The 19,074-nt window shown below is 44.5% G+C and overlaps 1 protein-coding gene across 4 annotated transcripts in view; it reads right to left on the reverse strand.

Moving 5' to 3' along the window:
• plcb1l (phospholipase C beta 1-like) overlaps nt 1-19,074 on the reverse strand; it is a 243,685-nt gene that overhangs the window by 215,435 nt on the left and 9,176 nt on the right. For all 4 annotated transcript variants that reach the window (XM_084082847.1, XM_084082848.1, XM_084082849.1 and 1 more), the window contains exon 2: nt 14,405-14,482. In XM_084082847.1, coding sequence (XP_083938973.1) covers nt 14,405-14,482 — 78 coding nt within the window. The remainder of the gene's footprint in view (nt 1-14,404; nt 14,483-19,074) is intronic.

The raw sequence follows: 19,074 nt of genomic DNA on the forward strand, positions 1-19,074 counted from the left end.
GTTTCATTAGATATGGTTGAGAAATAGTAGTAGCTTAAGCTAACAGGTAACACACCTGTACTATTGATATGCTGCCAGGGTCAATCCTGTGTTAATTCACACTGCCCCAATCATTTGTTAGTTTCAAGTGTATTAGTATTAGTATTAGTATTAGTATTCGATGTTGATGAGAAAGTCTCAGACCATGCGTAGGTGGTATGAAGTAAGGTATGCCAGTGGAACAATGAAAGAATTAAGGCAGCTATTAGCAAACTTCTTCTAAACCACTTCTAGCTGTCTGTCTTGTCTTGCATCCTAACCCGATGCAATCATGTACGGGTACCAACACAACAAATCTCCTGCAACATATTAATGAGCAAGTCATCCCGAAACTTTACGAGTCACCAGAATCATTCAAACTAATTATATAAATATAATATTGTGCATATTTAGGATAGATTATGTACACAATATAACCAAGATACAATATGTACCAGTACCACGGACATGGACAAGTCTTGCCACAAGTCTTGTACGGACATGTCGATGACCCCTGCTGAGACGTTCACCGTGCTGGATTACCCATCTCAAGCAACTTTCACTTCTCTGCAAGTTGATTTTCATAGCATGCTGAAATAAATGGAATCCATGTCAATTATACAGTAGCCTACAATGAATCATAGTCAATATGGACTAAATTAGTTGGGCCACCTCCTTTAACCACCTAAACCCTACATCATTTGTTGACCGGGGTCCCCCAGAGGGGTCTATAGTAGGCCGCCAACGTTTTTCTTTCTACACTGAATCTCTTCGCCGAAAAAAAGTTGATCTACAAGCTCACAACGCGTCGCACATTGTATGGCTATGGGTGAATGTGCATCACATAGTAAAGCGCTTGGGATAAAGGTGCTATAGAAATGCAGAAGATTTACCAGTTTCAGCTTGTTGACCTTCTGCTAGATAAAGCTCAGGGACTGAGATTCACACGGCGATGGGCCGGAACACCTCCTTAATCAACACAGTTCACACACTGGGCGCTGGATGGAAAACAAGGGACTTCTTTCCGGATCTGTGTCTCAAGCGTTTTTATGAATGGGCTCCAATTTATTCTTTTTGCAGAGGAAATGGTGCTCTTCCTGGGAGCTCAAAAGCTTGTGTGCTCGTGCGTGCGTGCGTGCTTGCGTGCGTGTTTGTGTGTTTGTGTGTGTGTGTGTGTGTGTGTGTGTGTGTGTGTGTGTGTGTGTGTGTGCGTGTACGCACATGTATGCCTGTGTGTGTGTATACGCCAGCAGCACAGCATAGTGGAAAACAAGGCCTAATGGAAATGCACAGGGAGGAACGGGGCTAACTGGAGCACAAACAAAGCCTTTTGAACTCGCCCAGGAACTGTTAATCTAAAAGAGGTTGGAAAGGCTTTTTCTCCTCCTCCCAACGTTTTTCTTTCCCACCTATTTGACTCTCTCGGTCCAGAGGGAGTGGGACTCTCCAGCAGATTACCCACTATAAGCTGTTAGCAGCTATAGCCAATGTCCGTACTTTTTCTGACCGTCAAAGCAGGTCAGACACCAACACAGTCTCTTATGTATTATTTCAGATTTGGCACTGCCAGGGCAAAGTGGTTTTATTTAATATAGGCCTTATAAAACATGGAAGATAAAAGGTGCAGTCAGGCTTCTTATTTGAGGCACAACTGTTTTTTTATCCTCAATGTTCTTCGTACGTACGCTCATACAAACAACGTGTCTTGCATAAACTAAGTTGTGTTTTTTTTTGCCACAGGTGTCTCTAGCCACCAAGGTGCTTTGCTCCAGAAAAAAAAAGAACTGTGTGACATGTCTTTGTTGTGGGCTTTTCTGTTGCCAAATAACACGGGGCGGACTGAGTGATTGAACTGTCAGGAGGCCGGCTGTAACCACAGCGAGGACAGTGACACCGGCTTTTGTCCAGCCCCGCTTGAAAACCAATAAACAAACTAGAAAAGTGGTGAGACAGCCACGGTCACCATCAATAACCTTGACCTTTAACTGTCCAACTGTACTCTCAAGAGACGGTGAATAAACTGACTGTGAATAAGCCTCTGCCTCTCCATATATAATGTAGCACTAGCAATACCAGGACCTGGATATTTACACATAAGCAAGTGTATGCTGTGAGGAAAGATATGTTAAATAATATGTTCCTGTGATCCGGGTAGGACTGTCGGCGACTAAAGAAATGCCGGTGGTAGATGCCGTCAAATTCTTGAACAGAAAATAGAAATATAACCTTGCTCAAATGGATCTTTAAATACGCCTCTTAGCAGCGGTTATTACCAGATATACCAGAGCAGCCCGCCCCAGGAAAGCCTATGTTTGTTAAACACTTTGTTGGAATGAATTGACTGTCAAATGCCGATAACGGCGCCATTTGTCCAGTACCCATCGCTACTCACAACGCTCACTGCCCTCTCATTATCCGCCAGTCACGCATGGTAGGTCCTTCTACCCGGCCCGGCTGCAGAGCTAGGCCACCATTCTGTTAATAATGACAGACAATCAGGGGAATTATACAGCGCTCAAGGTCCAATCTCCACAAAGCCAATCATAATAATAAAACGTCGACAGAGGCAGTGTCCACCCAAAGCTAATTTGCCATGAAATGGACTAATTAAGCCGAGGACAACACCACAGCTGACCAGGGCAACTCCTTTGAGGGTGCAACTAAGCATTAATCGATCTAATCAATTATCATTTTTTAAATCGATGTTAACGATATGATACATTTTGGGGGAAAACCTTTAAATGTAGTTGTCTCCGCCAGGCCGAAAGGCATGGCGAGAGAGTATGTTTTACCCCCTGTCCGTCCGTCCGTGTGTCCGTGTGTCCGTGTGTCCGTCCGTCATTCGATCTGTCTGTGTACAGCTAATCTCCGGCACCGTTGGCTTGCTCGCAGCCAAACTGTGCACACACAGTCCCTGGATACCAGAGCAGAACCTCTGCCCCAAATTTTTCACAGGGGCCTGTTATAGCGCCACCAGGAGGCCGATTTGTGCAAAACACATTTTTTGACAGTACTCCTACAGATTTTGTCCAAAAATCCCACAAATCGGTACACAGTATCTCTACAGTCATTAAACGAAACGGGTCTTTCAGATTTCTCATATTCCATCCTGATTGGCTAAAAATGTCTTCCAAAGTTTGCAGGAGTGCTCCGTTTTGAACAAAATGCCTCAAATCATGAACACAGCATGCACTTTCCGAGAAATTTTGCAAGCACATTCCCATTAGGCCGAGGAAGAACTACCATTTGAACATTTTTAAATCAGCCTCATGGTGGCGCTATAACAGGCCGATTCGTGTTTTTACCTATAATTGCACCGATCTGTGTAAAACTTTGTATGCACACTCCCTATAGGTCAAGGAAAAACCTTTGCCCTGCATTTTTCACATCTGCCTTTTATAGCGCCACCAGGAGGCCGACTTGTGTAAAACCCATTTTTTTATACTACTCCTTCCAATTGTATCCAAATTTCACGCAAATCGGTACACATGATCTCTATAGTCATGTGATCACGACGGATGTGTTTGATTTTTCATACTCCATACTGATTGGCTAAGATTGACATCTAAAGTTTGCATTATTGGCTTGTTTTGAACAAAATTCTGCAAATCATGAACGCACCGTCCAATTGCGCTCAAACTTTGCACGCACATTCACACTATGTTGAGGAACAAATGCCACCCTTTTAACATTGGCCTGTTATAGCGCCACCAACAGGTCTAATTCAGCAAAACACATGTTTTTGACAAAATGCCTCAAATCATGAATGCAGTCAGTGTCCGATTGTCGTGCAAGGCCTAAGAAGAAATGGCACCCTTTTCACGTTGGCCTATTATAGCGCCACCAGGAGGCCACAGTAGCCTACCTGACCTGGCGGAGACCTGTGCTCCGAGGAGCACTTTTTCTAGTTTTCTTTTCCTTTTTTCCCCCCAAAAATTCAAACACAGTAAATGGCAACAACTACTTTTTTTTTAACAATTCGGTTCATTTGTTGATGTAGATTTTTTTGTAATGATCAAAAAAGTGTGATTCAAGATTATTTAATTAATCGAAAAAGTAATCGACAGAATAATCGCTGAGGAAAAAAAATCAATAGATGCAGTCCTACATTTCCTAACCTTTCTCCCTCTCTGTGTGTGTCTGTCTTCTTCCATCTCTCTCGCCCCTCCCCTCCCCTCCCCCAATCCCTGTCCCTCTTCTTTCTCCTGCTCTCTCTCTATAATATAGATAGAGATGAAATAGTGCCCATGCTGTTCCAGGCTATAACTTGGCATAGCATAGGTGACATTTCACTTCCAGCTGACCGTGTGCAGATTAACGCGGTGCGTCTCAGTCTCATAGTGCTGACTGGGCGAGACAGAGGATTCGTCTGCCTGGGTAATGACAGAAGATTGGAAAGCGCGTTGCCTCTAATGTAACGCCCGATTTATGCTCCATTGTGCGACAGGAGTCGTGCTCCGAAAACAGACGATCTATATAAGCTGACAACGTGTCACGGATGTGACGCATTGAGCTTATAGCAATTTGCACCATTGAATGATAAAGTAAAAATCGGGCTGTCTGTCCCTTTGTGTGTGTGTGTGTGTGTGTGCGCGTGCATGTGTGTATGGTTGTGTGGTTGCGTGTGTGTCTATGTACATGTATGGGTGGTAGGTGCATGCGTGTCTGTGATAAAATGTGTGAATATGTGCGTGCGTGCCTGCGTGCGTGCGTGCGTGCTGGTGTGCCTCCGTAATAGCCTAGCCTTACTGATATGCCCGGTCTATTGAAATCCCTTGTGACGACAGCCTTCACGACTCTCATTCATAAGCGTCCTCCACAGGCCTGCTGCTAACGACAGAAAGTCTGGCCAGCCTTGTGCGGTGGCGGTGAGCTACTCGTTCTGCTCTGTCTGCAGCTTCATTTATTCTGGTCAGCAAGCGACACCGTCGTACTGCGGAGTACAAATTAGGCTTAGCGGCGTAATTCACTGCCATACGCTGAGAGCCCGATGCACAGTTTGAAACATAAGTCTCCCGAGAGAATATAGGCACTCTACACAGCTCTCATTATAGCCACACCCTGCTTCTAAACATGCACATGCATACATGCACACAACTGTGTATGCACAAGCATGCAACTTGCACATACAGGCACGCACGCACGCACGCACACACACACACACACACACACTCGCACACAACGATGCAACAGAATAACATCTTTAAAAAGACATACACAAAGGGATAAACAGAAACAGAAACAATGATATCAGTTTCAAAGCATGTCAATAATATTATTGTGTGCGGGAATATGAGCAGGGTGCGAGAGAGAGAGAGAATCTGGCATTGCCATTGGTGTGTTGTTGTCTCATCATGGCAACCACGGCAACAACACCACCAAAAAGACTGTTCATTTGCTTGGGTCAGTCCAAAGCTGTAGCTCCGCCCCCTTTGGAACCACACTTAAACGAACAGGAAGGCGCATTATTTATAACCTCCACAAACAGACACCTGTCGCTGTTTGGATAGCACTAGAATGTGTCTCTCACTGTGTTTACCGTGTGTGTGTGTGTGTGTGTGTGTGTGTCTGTGTCTGTGTGTGTGCATCTGTGTGTTTGCATAACCATGCCAGCATGTGCGTGTGTGTGTGTGTGTGTGTGTGCATGTGTGCGTGCGTGCGTGCGTGCGTGCATGCAAGTGTATGTCCTTGTGTGTGTATTCATGCATGTGCACTTTCATACGTACACAGGTATCCAATATGTAAAGATTATAGTCAAATGTGCTGGGTCTCAGTAACATTTCATGCAATTATGTGGTTGCCATGACACCGTGGATAACTGGGATGTGTGGATATGTAAAGTAGACAAAAACCACCCCAACATGGGATCATCACAATGGACAGTGTTGCTTTAAGGGGACGGCACCCTGGTGCAATTTTTAAACACAACCCGTGTCGTGTATCCAAGCAGACAAGTGCTCTATTGTTGTTGAAGATGACAGATATCGACTCAAAATAGAAGCCATGTAAATTGATCATCACCATTCCTCAACTGTAGCGTGCTTCCTCTTTTTAAAGCCATGAAAAGGCCAGAAAGGCTTAAAGCCCCTATCCGATATTATGTAAATAAAATGTTGTTGTCCCATGCCAACCTGTAGTGCTGTAGATTCGCAATAAAATCCCAGCGTTAATTTAACTCTGATGAGTTTTACAAATTGAACCAAATAAACATGTGAAGGTTAAATATGTGAATTTCGGTTAAGGTTAAATTAACACTTATATTTGACGAATAAGTGCATTTTGAGCTCCTCTTGAAAAGGCATTTGGCTAAAGGTGACAGTATAGTACGATCCCATAGTCCGGAGGGACGGTTGCAATTTGACTGGCTGGTCGGTTGTCAAATCTAGGCTCCAAAGGTTTTGATTAGAATGTAATTAATTAAGTGATTGTAGAGGAGAGTAAACTACATGTATGCTCTGGGATAGTTTTTGTGCTCGCTGTCACTTCCAATTTCATTTTACATTGCCTTCATAAGAATAGGCCGGTAGTCTGACCGGTTGGTTACCATAGTGGCTTAACGTACAATTTCAAACCACAACCGTACGTGGTTTCATGACAAAAAAATAGGGTGGGGAAACAGTAATATTGTCTGGTGGAGGGTTTTCAGGTTAATTTATGCTTTGCTGAATGGCCCTCTTGACAAGCATCCATCGACAAATGTGATTAAATTCCTCTCTGCGTGCTTTGCACACACAAATATGTCCATCTGTGTTCACAACACGTTGTGTGTAAAAACCAGCAGGGCTCGTGCACGGGGCCCGGCGAGGAGCACAGCGCACGGGCACGGGGGGGGAAGACATAAAACGCAGGCCAAATGGACTCGGAGACAAATGCATACAAACAAGGGAGAATTATGACCACATGAGTTTACATACCAACCGCCTGTTTAAAAACAGATCGGCGTGCTAGAGACGGGAGACAGAGCGAGTTTCTCTCGCAACTCGCATAGTTCACACCTGTTTCTGGTTCACAGAGGAAAGACAGGGGAAATGCAAAACACACACACACACACACACACACACACAGCTGAGCCGTTGTGTAGCGGTCATTGAGCTGTTCGGTGGGTCGATAGCCGAGAAGGCCAGGTACAATAATTGAACGGGCTCAAATCCAAGAGGTTTAAGCAGATACCCCTGTGTTGCTCGATCCTCTCCTTCCTGGCAACGATTCCTATCTGAGGGGGATAAAAATCCACCGAAAAAAAGAAATACTGAACTACAATGAACTGATTCAAGAACAGGATGTCTCTGTTCGTTCTACTGATATCGCTTTCACCGGTTGCTAAATTCTTTAAACTTTGAAAGGGGGAAAGTGAGTATTTTCTGGACCCTGGGGGGAAGGGGAATTACTTTTACTTCTTCACCCAGCAGATGGCTGCTCAGCTGGCTAAGATGAGAGCACAGGGGAGAGCGATCAGGGTCTACACCGTTCAGGGACAATTCAACACGTAGACAGGGGGTCGAACCAGAGACCTTCCGATGTCGTCTGCTCTATCCACTCAGCCCCAGCCGCACCACAAGGGCTGTATCATTCATTTGTAAACCATATTCGCTAACCAATAGTACTTACCAACTAACTACTAGGACATTCATGACTACTGATTTTAAGTAAACTTAACTCTACCACTGCGCTCTGACAACTCTGGGGCGTTTTCCAAAAAACATATGCAACAAAATCAAACCACGGACGGTCACACACATAAATTAAAGTCCATATTTTGTATTGTTCCACATCTCAAATTGCCAAGATGACAAACGTCTCTATGTTGTCAATTTGAGGCATATGGAACAATAAAAGATATGGACTTTTACTTCTGAGTGCGAGCCTCCATGGTTTGATTTACTGATTTTTAAATAGTCATTAAAGGATCTACACCATGAATTAAAAATAAATATTTAATATCTAATATCATATTGTTTATGTCACTCAAACGTTTTTTCAAAAGGTTTGAGCCTAAATCAAGCCTCAGATATACTCATTCCAACTAACTTCTCTCTGGCTTATAAAGCACTTTCACCTACAATACCACATTGTCGCTATTGAGGCAGTTTGTATGCATGTTATCTTCTGGTTCTGAGTGGAAAAAGTAAAAGAAAAAATCATTTTTTGATTTATTTTTTTTAACTTTTTTTCTAAGTTGGAACTGAAAAACGGGAGGGATTGTACCCTGACGTGACGTCACTTTCGGGGCCAAATCAGTTTGGTCTGTTTTGAGACCAATTTACATGAAACCCCAGATATCCTGTGAAAGCCTGAGTGCTCAAACTGGGGTATTTTTGGGGATAGAAGAGAGGTAGGGGAGACCAAAAACACACAAAAAAGAAGGAAAATTAAAAATTCATGGTGTAGTCCCTTTAACTACTCCCAAAAAGTAGTCGACTACTGGACTAGTTGGTGAAATCCCTACCAACCACCAACTAAATGATACAGAACAGTGTGAACTGGTGGGTCGTCCTGACCAAACAGTGGGTGGGTGAGATGTTCTCACAGGTTCACAGAGCAAGAACAACAGATTGTGCTATCAAACACATTGCGCCAGGGAAGGCAAAAACGCGGGTCCCAAGTAAATAACTGCTACTGTTATTATCTGATAACCTCCAACTATGTCAACACATTGAGGACATTCACGAGGATCAGCACAGGCCTACTGTACTTTAACCCATTAAGACCTGAGGGCCGAGTCTACAAAATGTCTACAAGCTGGTTTTAAAAAAAAATTGCTATATCAGTGGTTCTCAAAAATGTTTCATGTCAAGGGCCCCCCAAAATGATATGTATTTGGCCGCGGACCGCCCCATCTCAAAATATTGTGTTCCAGCCCAGGGATCCCCCAGAAGCAAAGATTTGAGTTACAAACGTTCGCTTTAAAAAATATATGTATTCAAAGATGTGCACAAATTTTCAAAAACAGCAGATATACAAGCTCATAGCGCGGCACTCGCTTGTAGATCTGCTGTTTTTGAATAGCCAAAAGAAATGTTAAAATGACACAGACGCACTCCCGGACTTAATGGGTCAACTCAAACATGAAACATGAAAACGTAGCAGTGGGTCATCTGGTGTAACAGAGTAACACTTATAGCCCAACACGGCAGCAGTCCCGTTGCCTCTATCGTGACCTGGGGGTTCCAATAAAAGAGCACAATTTAGCAGTGTTCGCAAGGTGGGAAAGCCGGCAGGTATTGTGTCGTACTAAATGGCTCCTACTGGCTGGTTCAGGGCGCTGATCAGCAGGGAGGAGAACTCCCCTGTTGTTGGAACAGCGACCAGAGACCACAGTACATAACATGGGAGGAAGTGGCTATGACTACGCTATGGAGAAAATGAGGAAAATGCAGCAATAATAAGGTAGACGTTGACATCATTCTGCTATGTCTTTTTTTGGGCCAAATTCATGGTCAACTTCTAGACTTGAAGTGGTCATGACTTGTTAACTAGAAATAAATACCTCTTTGCGTTACTTTATTTCACTTACTTAAAGGGATAGTTCGCCCCCAAAAAGACTTTTTCCATCGATTAATCACCCCATGGAGATTTTTGGGGGTTTTCGTCGTATTCCTAAGCCAATAATGTGATGGCCGGCTGCAGTAGGAGACACAAAATAGTCTCATTTGTTTCTCCTATACCGGTCTGCTGGTCATCAAATTATTGGCTTAGGAATGCAACAAAAACAAACAAATATCCATGAATTCAAGTCTCCATGGAGTGACTAATCGATAGGAAAAAAAAGTATTTTTTGGGGTGAACTTTTTGGGTGAACTATCCCTTTAATGTAATCCCTTTTAAGAACAACACAGACCTTCAGCTGGCAAAATCCTCTGATATCTTATAAACACGCAGGCACACACACACACACACACACACACACACACACACACACACACACACACTTAGAAAAATCAGGATATGAACTCTATCCATCACTGTCAATCTAGGACTGGGATCAGTCGCTGAAGGCACTCTCAGTACAGTTCTGCTCTGTTTCCCAAGAATGTCAAGAATGCTTTTACACTGCAGGACACCAGGCTGTGTGCGAGCGGGTGCGCGCACACACACACACGCGCACGCACGTGTGCACGTGCAGTCCATGGCAGAGCAGAGGTTTCTACTCTAATAGAGCTGTGAGCTGGCCGTGCTTTGCATCAGTTTGAGTTATTAGGTGTGTGACAGCCCTCTGAGTGCTCTGCACTAAGGGACACACACATATAGACACACACACACACACACACACACACACACACACACACACACACACACACACACACACACACACACACACACACACACACACACACACACACACACACACACACACACACACACACACACACACACACACACACACACACACACACACAGGCTAAAGATGCACAAGCAGCCATGCGTGCCTATACACCATGCACACACACACACACACATAACCACGCTCAAAAGGCTCATCATTCAAAATCATCACCTTATAATAGAAACACGTGAAATGGTGATGAATTGATGCTGGAGAGGCACTTTCAATGCTCTTAAGTAGGTACATACACACACGCGCACGCAAACATGCACGCTCACGCACGCGTGCGCGCACAAATACGCGCACGCAAACAAGACAACAAAAAGGAAATAAATTAAGCGGCACTCCCTGTCTCTCTCTGTGTCTGTCAGTCTGTCTGTCTGTCTCTCTGTCTGTCAGTCTGACTGTATGTGTGTACAGTATGTGTGTGTCTCTCCCCCTCCCTCTCTCTCTCTCTCGCTCTCTCTCTCTCCCCCTCTCTATTGATGTTAGTGCTGCCCCTCTAATTGATCAGTTAGATGTATTAAGGGCTATAAGATGTCTCTCTCACTCTCTGATTACTGTATTCATTTGCAATGAGGGCCAGACGTAATGGAACCCTTTCCCTATAACCTAAGAAGTGCATGTGTGTGCGTGCATGTGCGTGCATGTGCGCGTGTGTGTGTGTGTGTGCGCGCGTGCTGCATAGGGGTAAACAACACAGTCAGCACTCCTTTCGTCTGGCTGCAGTGAAATACCTCCATCTGGCCAAACATAAAATCAATGGCAATACCACGCAACTATTAATTAGACCAGCGCTGACTGCTACTGCTGATGCAGACACACACACACACACACACACACACACACATGCACACACACACAACCTCCACCACCATCCTGTCTGACTAGTTTTATTTGCAAGAAGAGAAGGGCAGTTTCTGGGAAGAGTTGTGGGCGTGGACTGTAATGGAATCGCAGCAGCAGCAGTGCTGGTGGATAGTAAAGTTCACTCATGGTCTCATCGCCCCGAGGGCGCAACATTTCTGCACCGAGCAGATGGCGTCCGACTGGACTCACACTGAAGTCCACTAAAAAGAACTGAAACGGTCCCCCCTATGTGCTGCACACGCCCTCTCGCGCGCACACACGCTCACAATGAGAGCGAACGGTGTGCTTTGGCGAGGTGCGCCGATCCTGATAAAGATCGATCTAGTGTTTCACCGCGTTGTTGTTCCTGGTTGCGAAGGAAGTCTTGGCTATAACTGCTGAGGAGAAAAGAGACTCTACACTACTGAATATTCTCACAGGTATCGGGTTAAAAAAGCAGGCTTTTGTACTCCATTGCACGACGGTGCCGCGCTTGTCGAAGAATCACTTGTCGAAGTGATTTTTAAGCTGACAGCGCTTTGCGCCGCGAAAATCTGTTCTTGACGCCAATGACACCGTTATATAAATGTGCCTTAAAACCTTAAAAGGGAATTATGTGTAGGGCCACTTGATAATGCTAGCAACTGATTGCTTATTCTCCGCTCTCCTCGCCACGACTAAACACGGACAGCAGCTCCTACTTCACAGCTGTTTTCTTACTATTAGGAAATATGACAAAATCAAGTGCTTGAGAAAATGGTTTATGTGCCGTTTCTGGGCACAAAAACCTGTTTACATTTCTGGTGCCTCCCAGCACGGCCGGCAAATTGGCTGCTGGTGCCAACAACGCAATTGGCAACCAGGATAATCTGGCCAAGATCATTAATTACTTTGGAACCTCAATGGCGAGTCTCTCAGCAATGTCATCATCTACCATGTTGGACATGAGTGATGTGTTGAATTCGGGTGAATTTTGACATCACAAACCCACCTACAGTGTGTTAGGTGGCATGGTTACGGGTAAATACTGCGCGGGGGGACTGCATCCGTCTGCCTTTTAGACCAGGTCAGAGCTGGCCTATAAGACGCAATAATTTTCAGACTTTTCCCACTCCGACTAAGATATTATAAATATGACAACAATTTGCCCAGCCACAGCTCATTTTAACCCATTAAGGCCTGAGCTTCCGATTCTACAAGAATGTCTTCTAAATCCTTATAAAACATTTTCCTGAAAAACGTCAGCGGTTCTCAAACTTTTTCATGTCAAGGATCTCCAAAATGATATGTATTTTTGGCCACGGACCCCCATCTGAAAACATTCAGAAGCAAGGACATCCCGCGCTGTCCTTGCTTCGAATGACCGGCGTGACTCTTGTTCTTGCGACTCTTATAATGACTAAAGACAAATGTGACTCTTGTGCTGATGATGTCTCTGTATCTTTCTTTCCCGCTGTCGTTCTCATTATCTGTTCTTTTTGTCATTTGTATGACTGCTGTAACTGCCATCGCAACTAAATTACCCTCGTGGGATCAATAAAGGTCTGTCTGTGTCTAGCCTCGATCTCCAGGCTTTTATTTTCCTTCGCGTTTTGCTCAAAAATAAGAGCCTGGACCAGCCTGTTGACGTTCCTGGAATAGGAAGTGGGTGATTTCCCCAACCAACCAACCAGAGTGCAGTGGGCGTCGCTCCAAATGTTGTGACGTCAGGGCTCTCAATGCTACACATTGGGGGAGGAGGGAGGCGGGGGCTGACGGACACATCGGTGAACCAATGGGATCCCACAGAGATTTTGAACCCGCCCCTCTAGACCAGATGTCAGATGTGCTAGGGCAGTGGTTCTCAAACCTTTTCGTGCCAAGGACCCCCAAATAGACACTTATTAGACCGCGGACCCCCATTTGAAAAGATAAGCCAGGGACCCCCATAAGAGAAGATTTTTACGGCTCTCTAGCAGTGATTTTCAACCATTTTAATTTCAAGGACCCCCAGTTTGACATACATTAGGCTACGGACCCCCATTTAATGGCATGTATGTCTCTGGGACCCCAATTTATATTGTAAAATCAATGTTAATTTAACTCTGAGAGTGTACAAATGGAACCAAATGGACCCGTTAGGGTCCATTTGGTTCCATTTGTACACTCTCAGAGTTACAGACCCATAAGGGTCCATTTGGTCCCTGTCCATCATTTAGCTGGGGACCCCCTGGAACCCCCTCAAGTACCCCTGGGGGTCCCCGGACCCCACTTTGAGAACCAATGCGCTAGGGAAGCCTAGTCTGTGTCTGCCTGTCTGTCTGTCTATCAATCTACAACCTTATGTACCACCTTCCTATGTTTCACTTTGAAATACCTCAAGATATGGAAATCAGACTAGCGAAATGCCATTTCGGCTCAGCTTCAAGGTCTGTGAGCTTCATGCACAGCAACACCATCACAGCGGCATTAAAGAAGGTTATTAAAAAAGGTCATTTCGGGGCAGCCATTTCACCTCAGGCAAACGGGCGGCCAAGAATCTATTTGAATACAAATTTGAATATACGTCCCGTCCACCCATTGCTATTCTGGGGGACACACAGGTCAGGGGATATTGTACTATATAGGATTTAATAGGTAATGTGAAAATGTACTCATGCGTCTCAGACCCCAAAACCAACATTAGGTCATGGGCCCACAGTTCAAATGATTCTGTCCAAGGGATCCTCATATGAAATGATATAAAAAGTCATAATAGTAAATGGGAAATATAGATTCTTACTGGTGATATTGAAGCATTATTGCTAAAATATGTGTTTTGAAATGAACTGAATGAGGATTAAATTAAACTACTGGAACCACCCCAACCAAGGACTTTGAAAACTACTGGGCTTGTCAAGACCCATTCACAGTGTGTTTAGAGGGTTGTCAGAACATTAGTGGACCCTAATTTGGATACTTATATGAGTATAACTTGAGTACAATTTGTGTAAAATGTGACGAGATGCCTTTAAAATGCCATGTGGAAACCACTGTGGGGGCGGAGAAGGGAAATCAATACCCCCCCACCCACCGCCCCATCACTACCACCATCAGCAAGACCCACCCGGAGTATAACCACATCCAGTGCATCTCTTTTAATGGCTTAAACCACATCCATTACATTTAGTTTAATGATACATCCAGTACACTTCTTTTAATGGGTAATTAAGGCCGCTAAGGCCGGCGTCTTACCTTGTTCTGGTCAGTCCAGTACAGGAAGTAACCCTTGGGGTCAACTGTTAGAGTCACCGGGGTCACCGTGGTTGAATCCTGGTGGAAGAAAAAAAACTGTCAGAACTCGGGGTGTGTGTGTGTGTGTGTGTGTGTGTGTGTGTGTGTGTGTGTGTGTGTGTGTGTGTGTGTGTGTGTGTGTGTGTGTGTGTGTGTGTGTGTGTGTGTAAAGTACACTCCTTCTCAAACGCATGTACATGTCAGTATGGCAGAGTATTGACCAGTGCGTCCCGGTTCATATGGAACAGTGTTGAGAGACAGGGCACACTGAGCATAGCATAGAGAGAGGGAATGGAATTGAACCAGGGAACATTTGCTATTATGTGGTCAACAACACACTATCCTGTCAGCAGCCAGCATGACCCAGCGTGTCCATCTTTAAGTGCTGTGTGCGGGTCAACCTGTGTACCGCACACAGGTTTCTCTAAACTGATAACATCAGTTATGTGCGAGTGATTCCATCTAGTCTGCCGGGCGTGACAAGAACCAATGGAGAAGAGTGCCATGTTTGTGTGTGTGTGTGTGTGTGTGTGTGTGTGTGTGTGTGTGTGTGTGTGTGTGTGTGTGTGTGTGTGTGGTGTTCAATTCAATAAAGTTTGTTGCGAGGCTGATGTCCTCTCATCTTTCCCATAGTCCTAACAGATTGCCAGCATGAGCACAAAACACACGCACACACACACAGGCTCTGACCCTGAGGCACACATGGCAACGGCAGATATTATTGGATGTGTCTATGAAAAGAACGAGGCTTTCCTTTTCCCCCCTCCTGGGTGTCCATAATGGCCAGGGTTCAGCTGAACAGTAGCTCATTGTCTGCCGCCGGCCATGGCCGACAGATCACAGGGACAGACACACCCACTGGACACAGCGAGGACATCTTCAAAGTGTCTCCGTGATGCCTCTAATGGTTCCCCCTATATCGCAGCATCATGCACACACATGGGGCTAATGATCCACCGCTACCTCTCACACGTTTGACTGTTACATGCTGGTCTACAAGGCTCTATGCACAGCAGACATATTGGAAAGAAATTCCTTCACAGGTCTTACCAATTATACTAATGAAGGCTCTGTTCCATTTCTCTGTGTTGCACAGTGGTTCTCAAACTTTTTTAATTTCAAGGACCCCCATCCATAACTCTGAAAGTGTACACATGGAAACGGGTCCATTTGGTTGGTGTGCACTCTCAGAGTTAAGGCCTTTGCAGACAGGGTGCGATTGTTCAAGCATGCGAAAAGACGCACAAATCGAACTGGGTTCGATTGGAAGAAAATCGATAATCGTCGCAGCCCTAATTGGCTGGAGATTCGGGGCTGTGACCAATACTGGGACTGTACATGTTATGACAAAGACCAGAGAGCTGTTATTTTCTCATGAATATACAGTATATCTACGGTCCCCCAGCGTACGTCTGCTGGCAGTGCAGCCGCTCGCTCTCCGCCTTTTATCGTTTCGGGGTCTCTCGGGATCTTTCGGGGTCTTTTCGAGGAGTATAGTCTGCCGGTGGAACCACGGATACCTTGTTTGAACCTGATACTCTGCAATAAAGCGTCCGGGAGTCTGAGACTGAGCCTGAGCCGCCGCGCTCTCGAGAATCATCTCTTACTTTAATGAGCCAATCAGAGATTCGTCGTGGGAACGCGCTGCAGCTGCTCTGTGATGGACTGCTATTGATTTCCGTGGCTGCATGAAGCCCCAGCGAGCGAGAGGCCAGAACTGACACAATATAAATGAGGGAGAGAGAGAGAGAGAGAGGGAGCGAGTTGAAGGGAGAAAAAGAAGAAAAAAAAGAATATGAAAACGGGGGGGGCAGAGAGGCGTAAAACGGCTGAGGTGTTTGATGCCTGGAAATGGACAGTCGGGGGGCATCAGAGGGCGTTTTGATAAGAGCGGCGTTTGCCATGGCAACGCGCACCGTACCCGTGAAGTCTATTACAGACGGGCGAGGAATCGCTTCAGATGACTTTCGCATGAATAACCCGCACGTTCGTTACAGGCTTGATTGGACAGTAACAGCCGCAACTCATCATAAATGACTGGATGCATGCAGTACTGTTAGCTACAGTATACTGAACCCCTATTCTTTTCTTAATTATTAATGATTTTGACAGAATTGAAACAGGGACATTGCGATTGCGGGTCGACACAGTCATCGCTCCCTCCCTATACGTCTTGATCTCTGCTCTGATGCACTGCAGCAGAGATGTGTGTGTGTGTGTGTGTGTGTGTGTGTGTGTGTGTGTGTGTGTGTGTGTGTGTGTGTGTGTGTGTGTGTGTGTGTGTGTGTGTGTGTGTGTGTGTGTGTGTGTGTGTGTGTGTGTGTGTGTGTGTGTGTGTGTCACAGACCCTAACTTGTGGCTCTGCTAATGTTACAAACGGAGGAACGCCTCGCCCTCCATCCCTCATAACGGATGTACAGTAAATTGCTCTGGGATAACTTCATAAAATGATAATGATAACGTAGATGGCAATTATAATGAGCCTATTCTACTTCCCCAAAAACCACGGCTAACATTCCTCCAGCGGCCACGACAAATGGATTGATGGACTGGCCCCGTGTCTGGGAAGAGAGAGAGAGAGCGAAAGAGGAAAAAGTAGAGAAAGAAGTGAAGAAAGAGAGGGATGGATCTTAGCTAATGATGTGAGAGAGCGGTCATATTCTCCTATGGCCAAGCACATTATGCCATTATGAAGGCTTAGCATGGATTGTCTCATGAGTCTATGTGAAAAGGCAACATACTGTATAAGTGCTATATCACTTTGTAGATTACACATGAATGTGTTTTTAAAGCGATACCGCAGGGACACTGCTCACGTTTTTTATTGACTTTTGATCATTATAAAGGATTAGAGGCCGTCGACATGAAGACATTTGGCAGCAGCTTGTGACTCGGGGAGGTATTAGCGAGTACTGACGCTCTTATAGTTTCTCCAATAATTTGTTACATGCAAAGTGTACCATTAACCATCACCTGGGGGGTTTTAAGAGGAGCAATTTGGCTCCCGTTTATTTTTGTTCTGCACTCTAACGATGCTTTGTAGCTCTTGTAAAAGGATTCTAGACTTGGCCACCATGACACGCCAGACCCAAAGGACAGTTCTAAGCTGCAAAAATATCTGCCTGTTTAGACACCATCTACTTTCATCTCCCCATATTTATTTAATATAATATTAAATATTAGTATTAGTATTGTTGCTGTCAGGCAGAAACCTTGTATACCCACGTTTCCCTGTTTTTTGGTTAAGTTAACATATACTAACTACAGTGTCACACAAAAGTAACAAAAATAGCTGATCTACAAGCTCGCGTTGTGAGCTTGTAGAGCTTCTATTTCTGAGACGATCACAATAGAAAGTTATTTAAAAGGATCCCTGGCCAATAAGGCAAATATGCCTTAATGCATTAGAAATGCCCTCTACAACTAAAATGTCAAATTAAAAACACCTTAAAACATTTGAGTTATTTTAGAAATAATAGTAGGCTAGCCTAAGTTTTACCGTGTCTGGTACCAATACAGAAAAAGAAACTGGTCTGAACTTCGAATTAAAACGGCGATAACAAGGAACGCAGGCTCGCACCGCATACTTGGTTGCTTCCCGGCCTGCCTGCGACCGACAAACTTCCATGGCGGCACAAGGGGACTATTGCCTCCTCCCCATGCCCACCAGGGGAAGCTCTGCTCCGGGTAGTGGAGCCAGGCGGCCCCTGGTCCATGCCCGGGCGTCAAAAGTGATGTAAAAAAAAAAAGGATGTCAAAAGTTAAATTCTGAATGAATACTTTGGGTCATGTAAATGAGGAATAAACGAGGAATACTTTATTCAGGTTCCGTGTGATACTCCGTTACAAGTAAAAGTCAAGGTATTCAAAATTTACTTGAAAGGTATTGGCATCAAAATGTACTTAAAGTACCACAAAAAAAAAAGTACTCATTATGCAAGTTAACACAAAAAAGTAGAAGATAAACAAAGGAAAATGTTAAACACAAGAAGCAGACATACAAATAGAAAAAAAAAGAAAAAAAATAGAATAAGACCATGCCATATGGTCCTGGGTATTTGGTTACATACATTATATTCAACGAGTTAAAAAAGCGAGATCCTGTTAGCGATATACTGTACATTATATAGCTTCCCCACTTAGGGATGCATTTATCCAATCTGTCAGACCTCCTATATGTTATTTGCTCATAAGCAGCAACCTTGCCAATCTCTACAAACCAGTCTTTGAAAGAAGGACTCCCAGCATCCTTCCAACCCCTCATCAGAACCTGTCTACCGATCATGATAGCAGTCAGGATGAAATCCACATAATTACAGTGGGCAAACTGCTTTGGGTTACAAATCTTTTGAAAATAGCAGCTCTACAAGCAGCCTACACTGAATGTCACATGGTGGAACAGCAGGATAAAAACGAATAGATTATCTATCAGCAGCAGCATAAAAACTAATATTATATCTATCTGTAGCCTGTGTCTGTGTAATTAATAAGCTATATGATTCATTATGATTATTATATAATGAGTATACGTATACATATATGATATATGCCCCATGATTATTATAAGATCATATGTAACAGTGGTTCACTACCTCAGCCTGATGGCCTGGAACTCTAATATCTCCCCCGAG

The sequence above is a fragment of the Gymnoscopelus microlampas genome, assembly GCF_963454915.1.
Source record: "Gymnoscopelus microlampas genome assembly, chromosome: 16".
Lineage (NCBI taxonomy): Eukaryota > Metazoa > Chordata > Actinopteri > Myctophiformes > Myctophidae > Gymnoscopelus > Gymnoscopelus microlampas.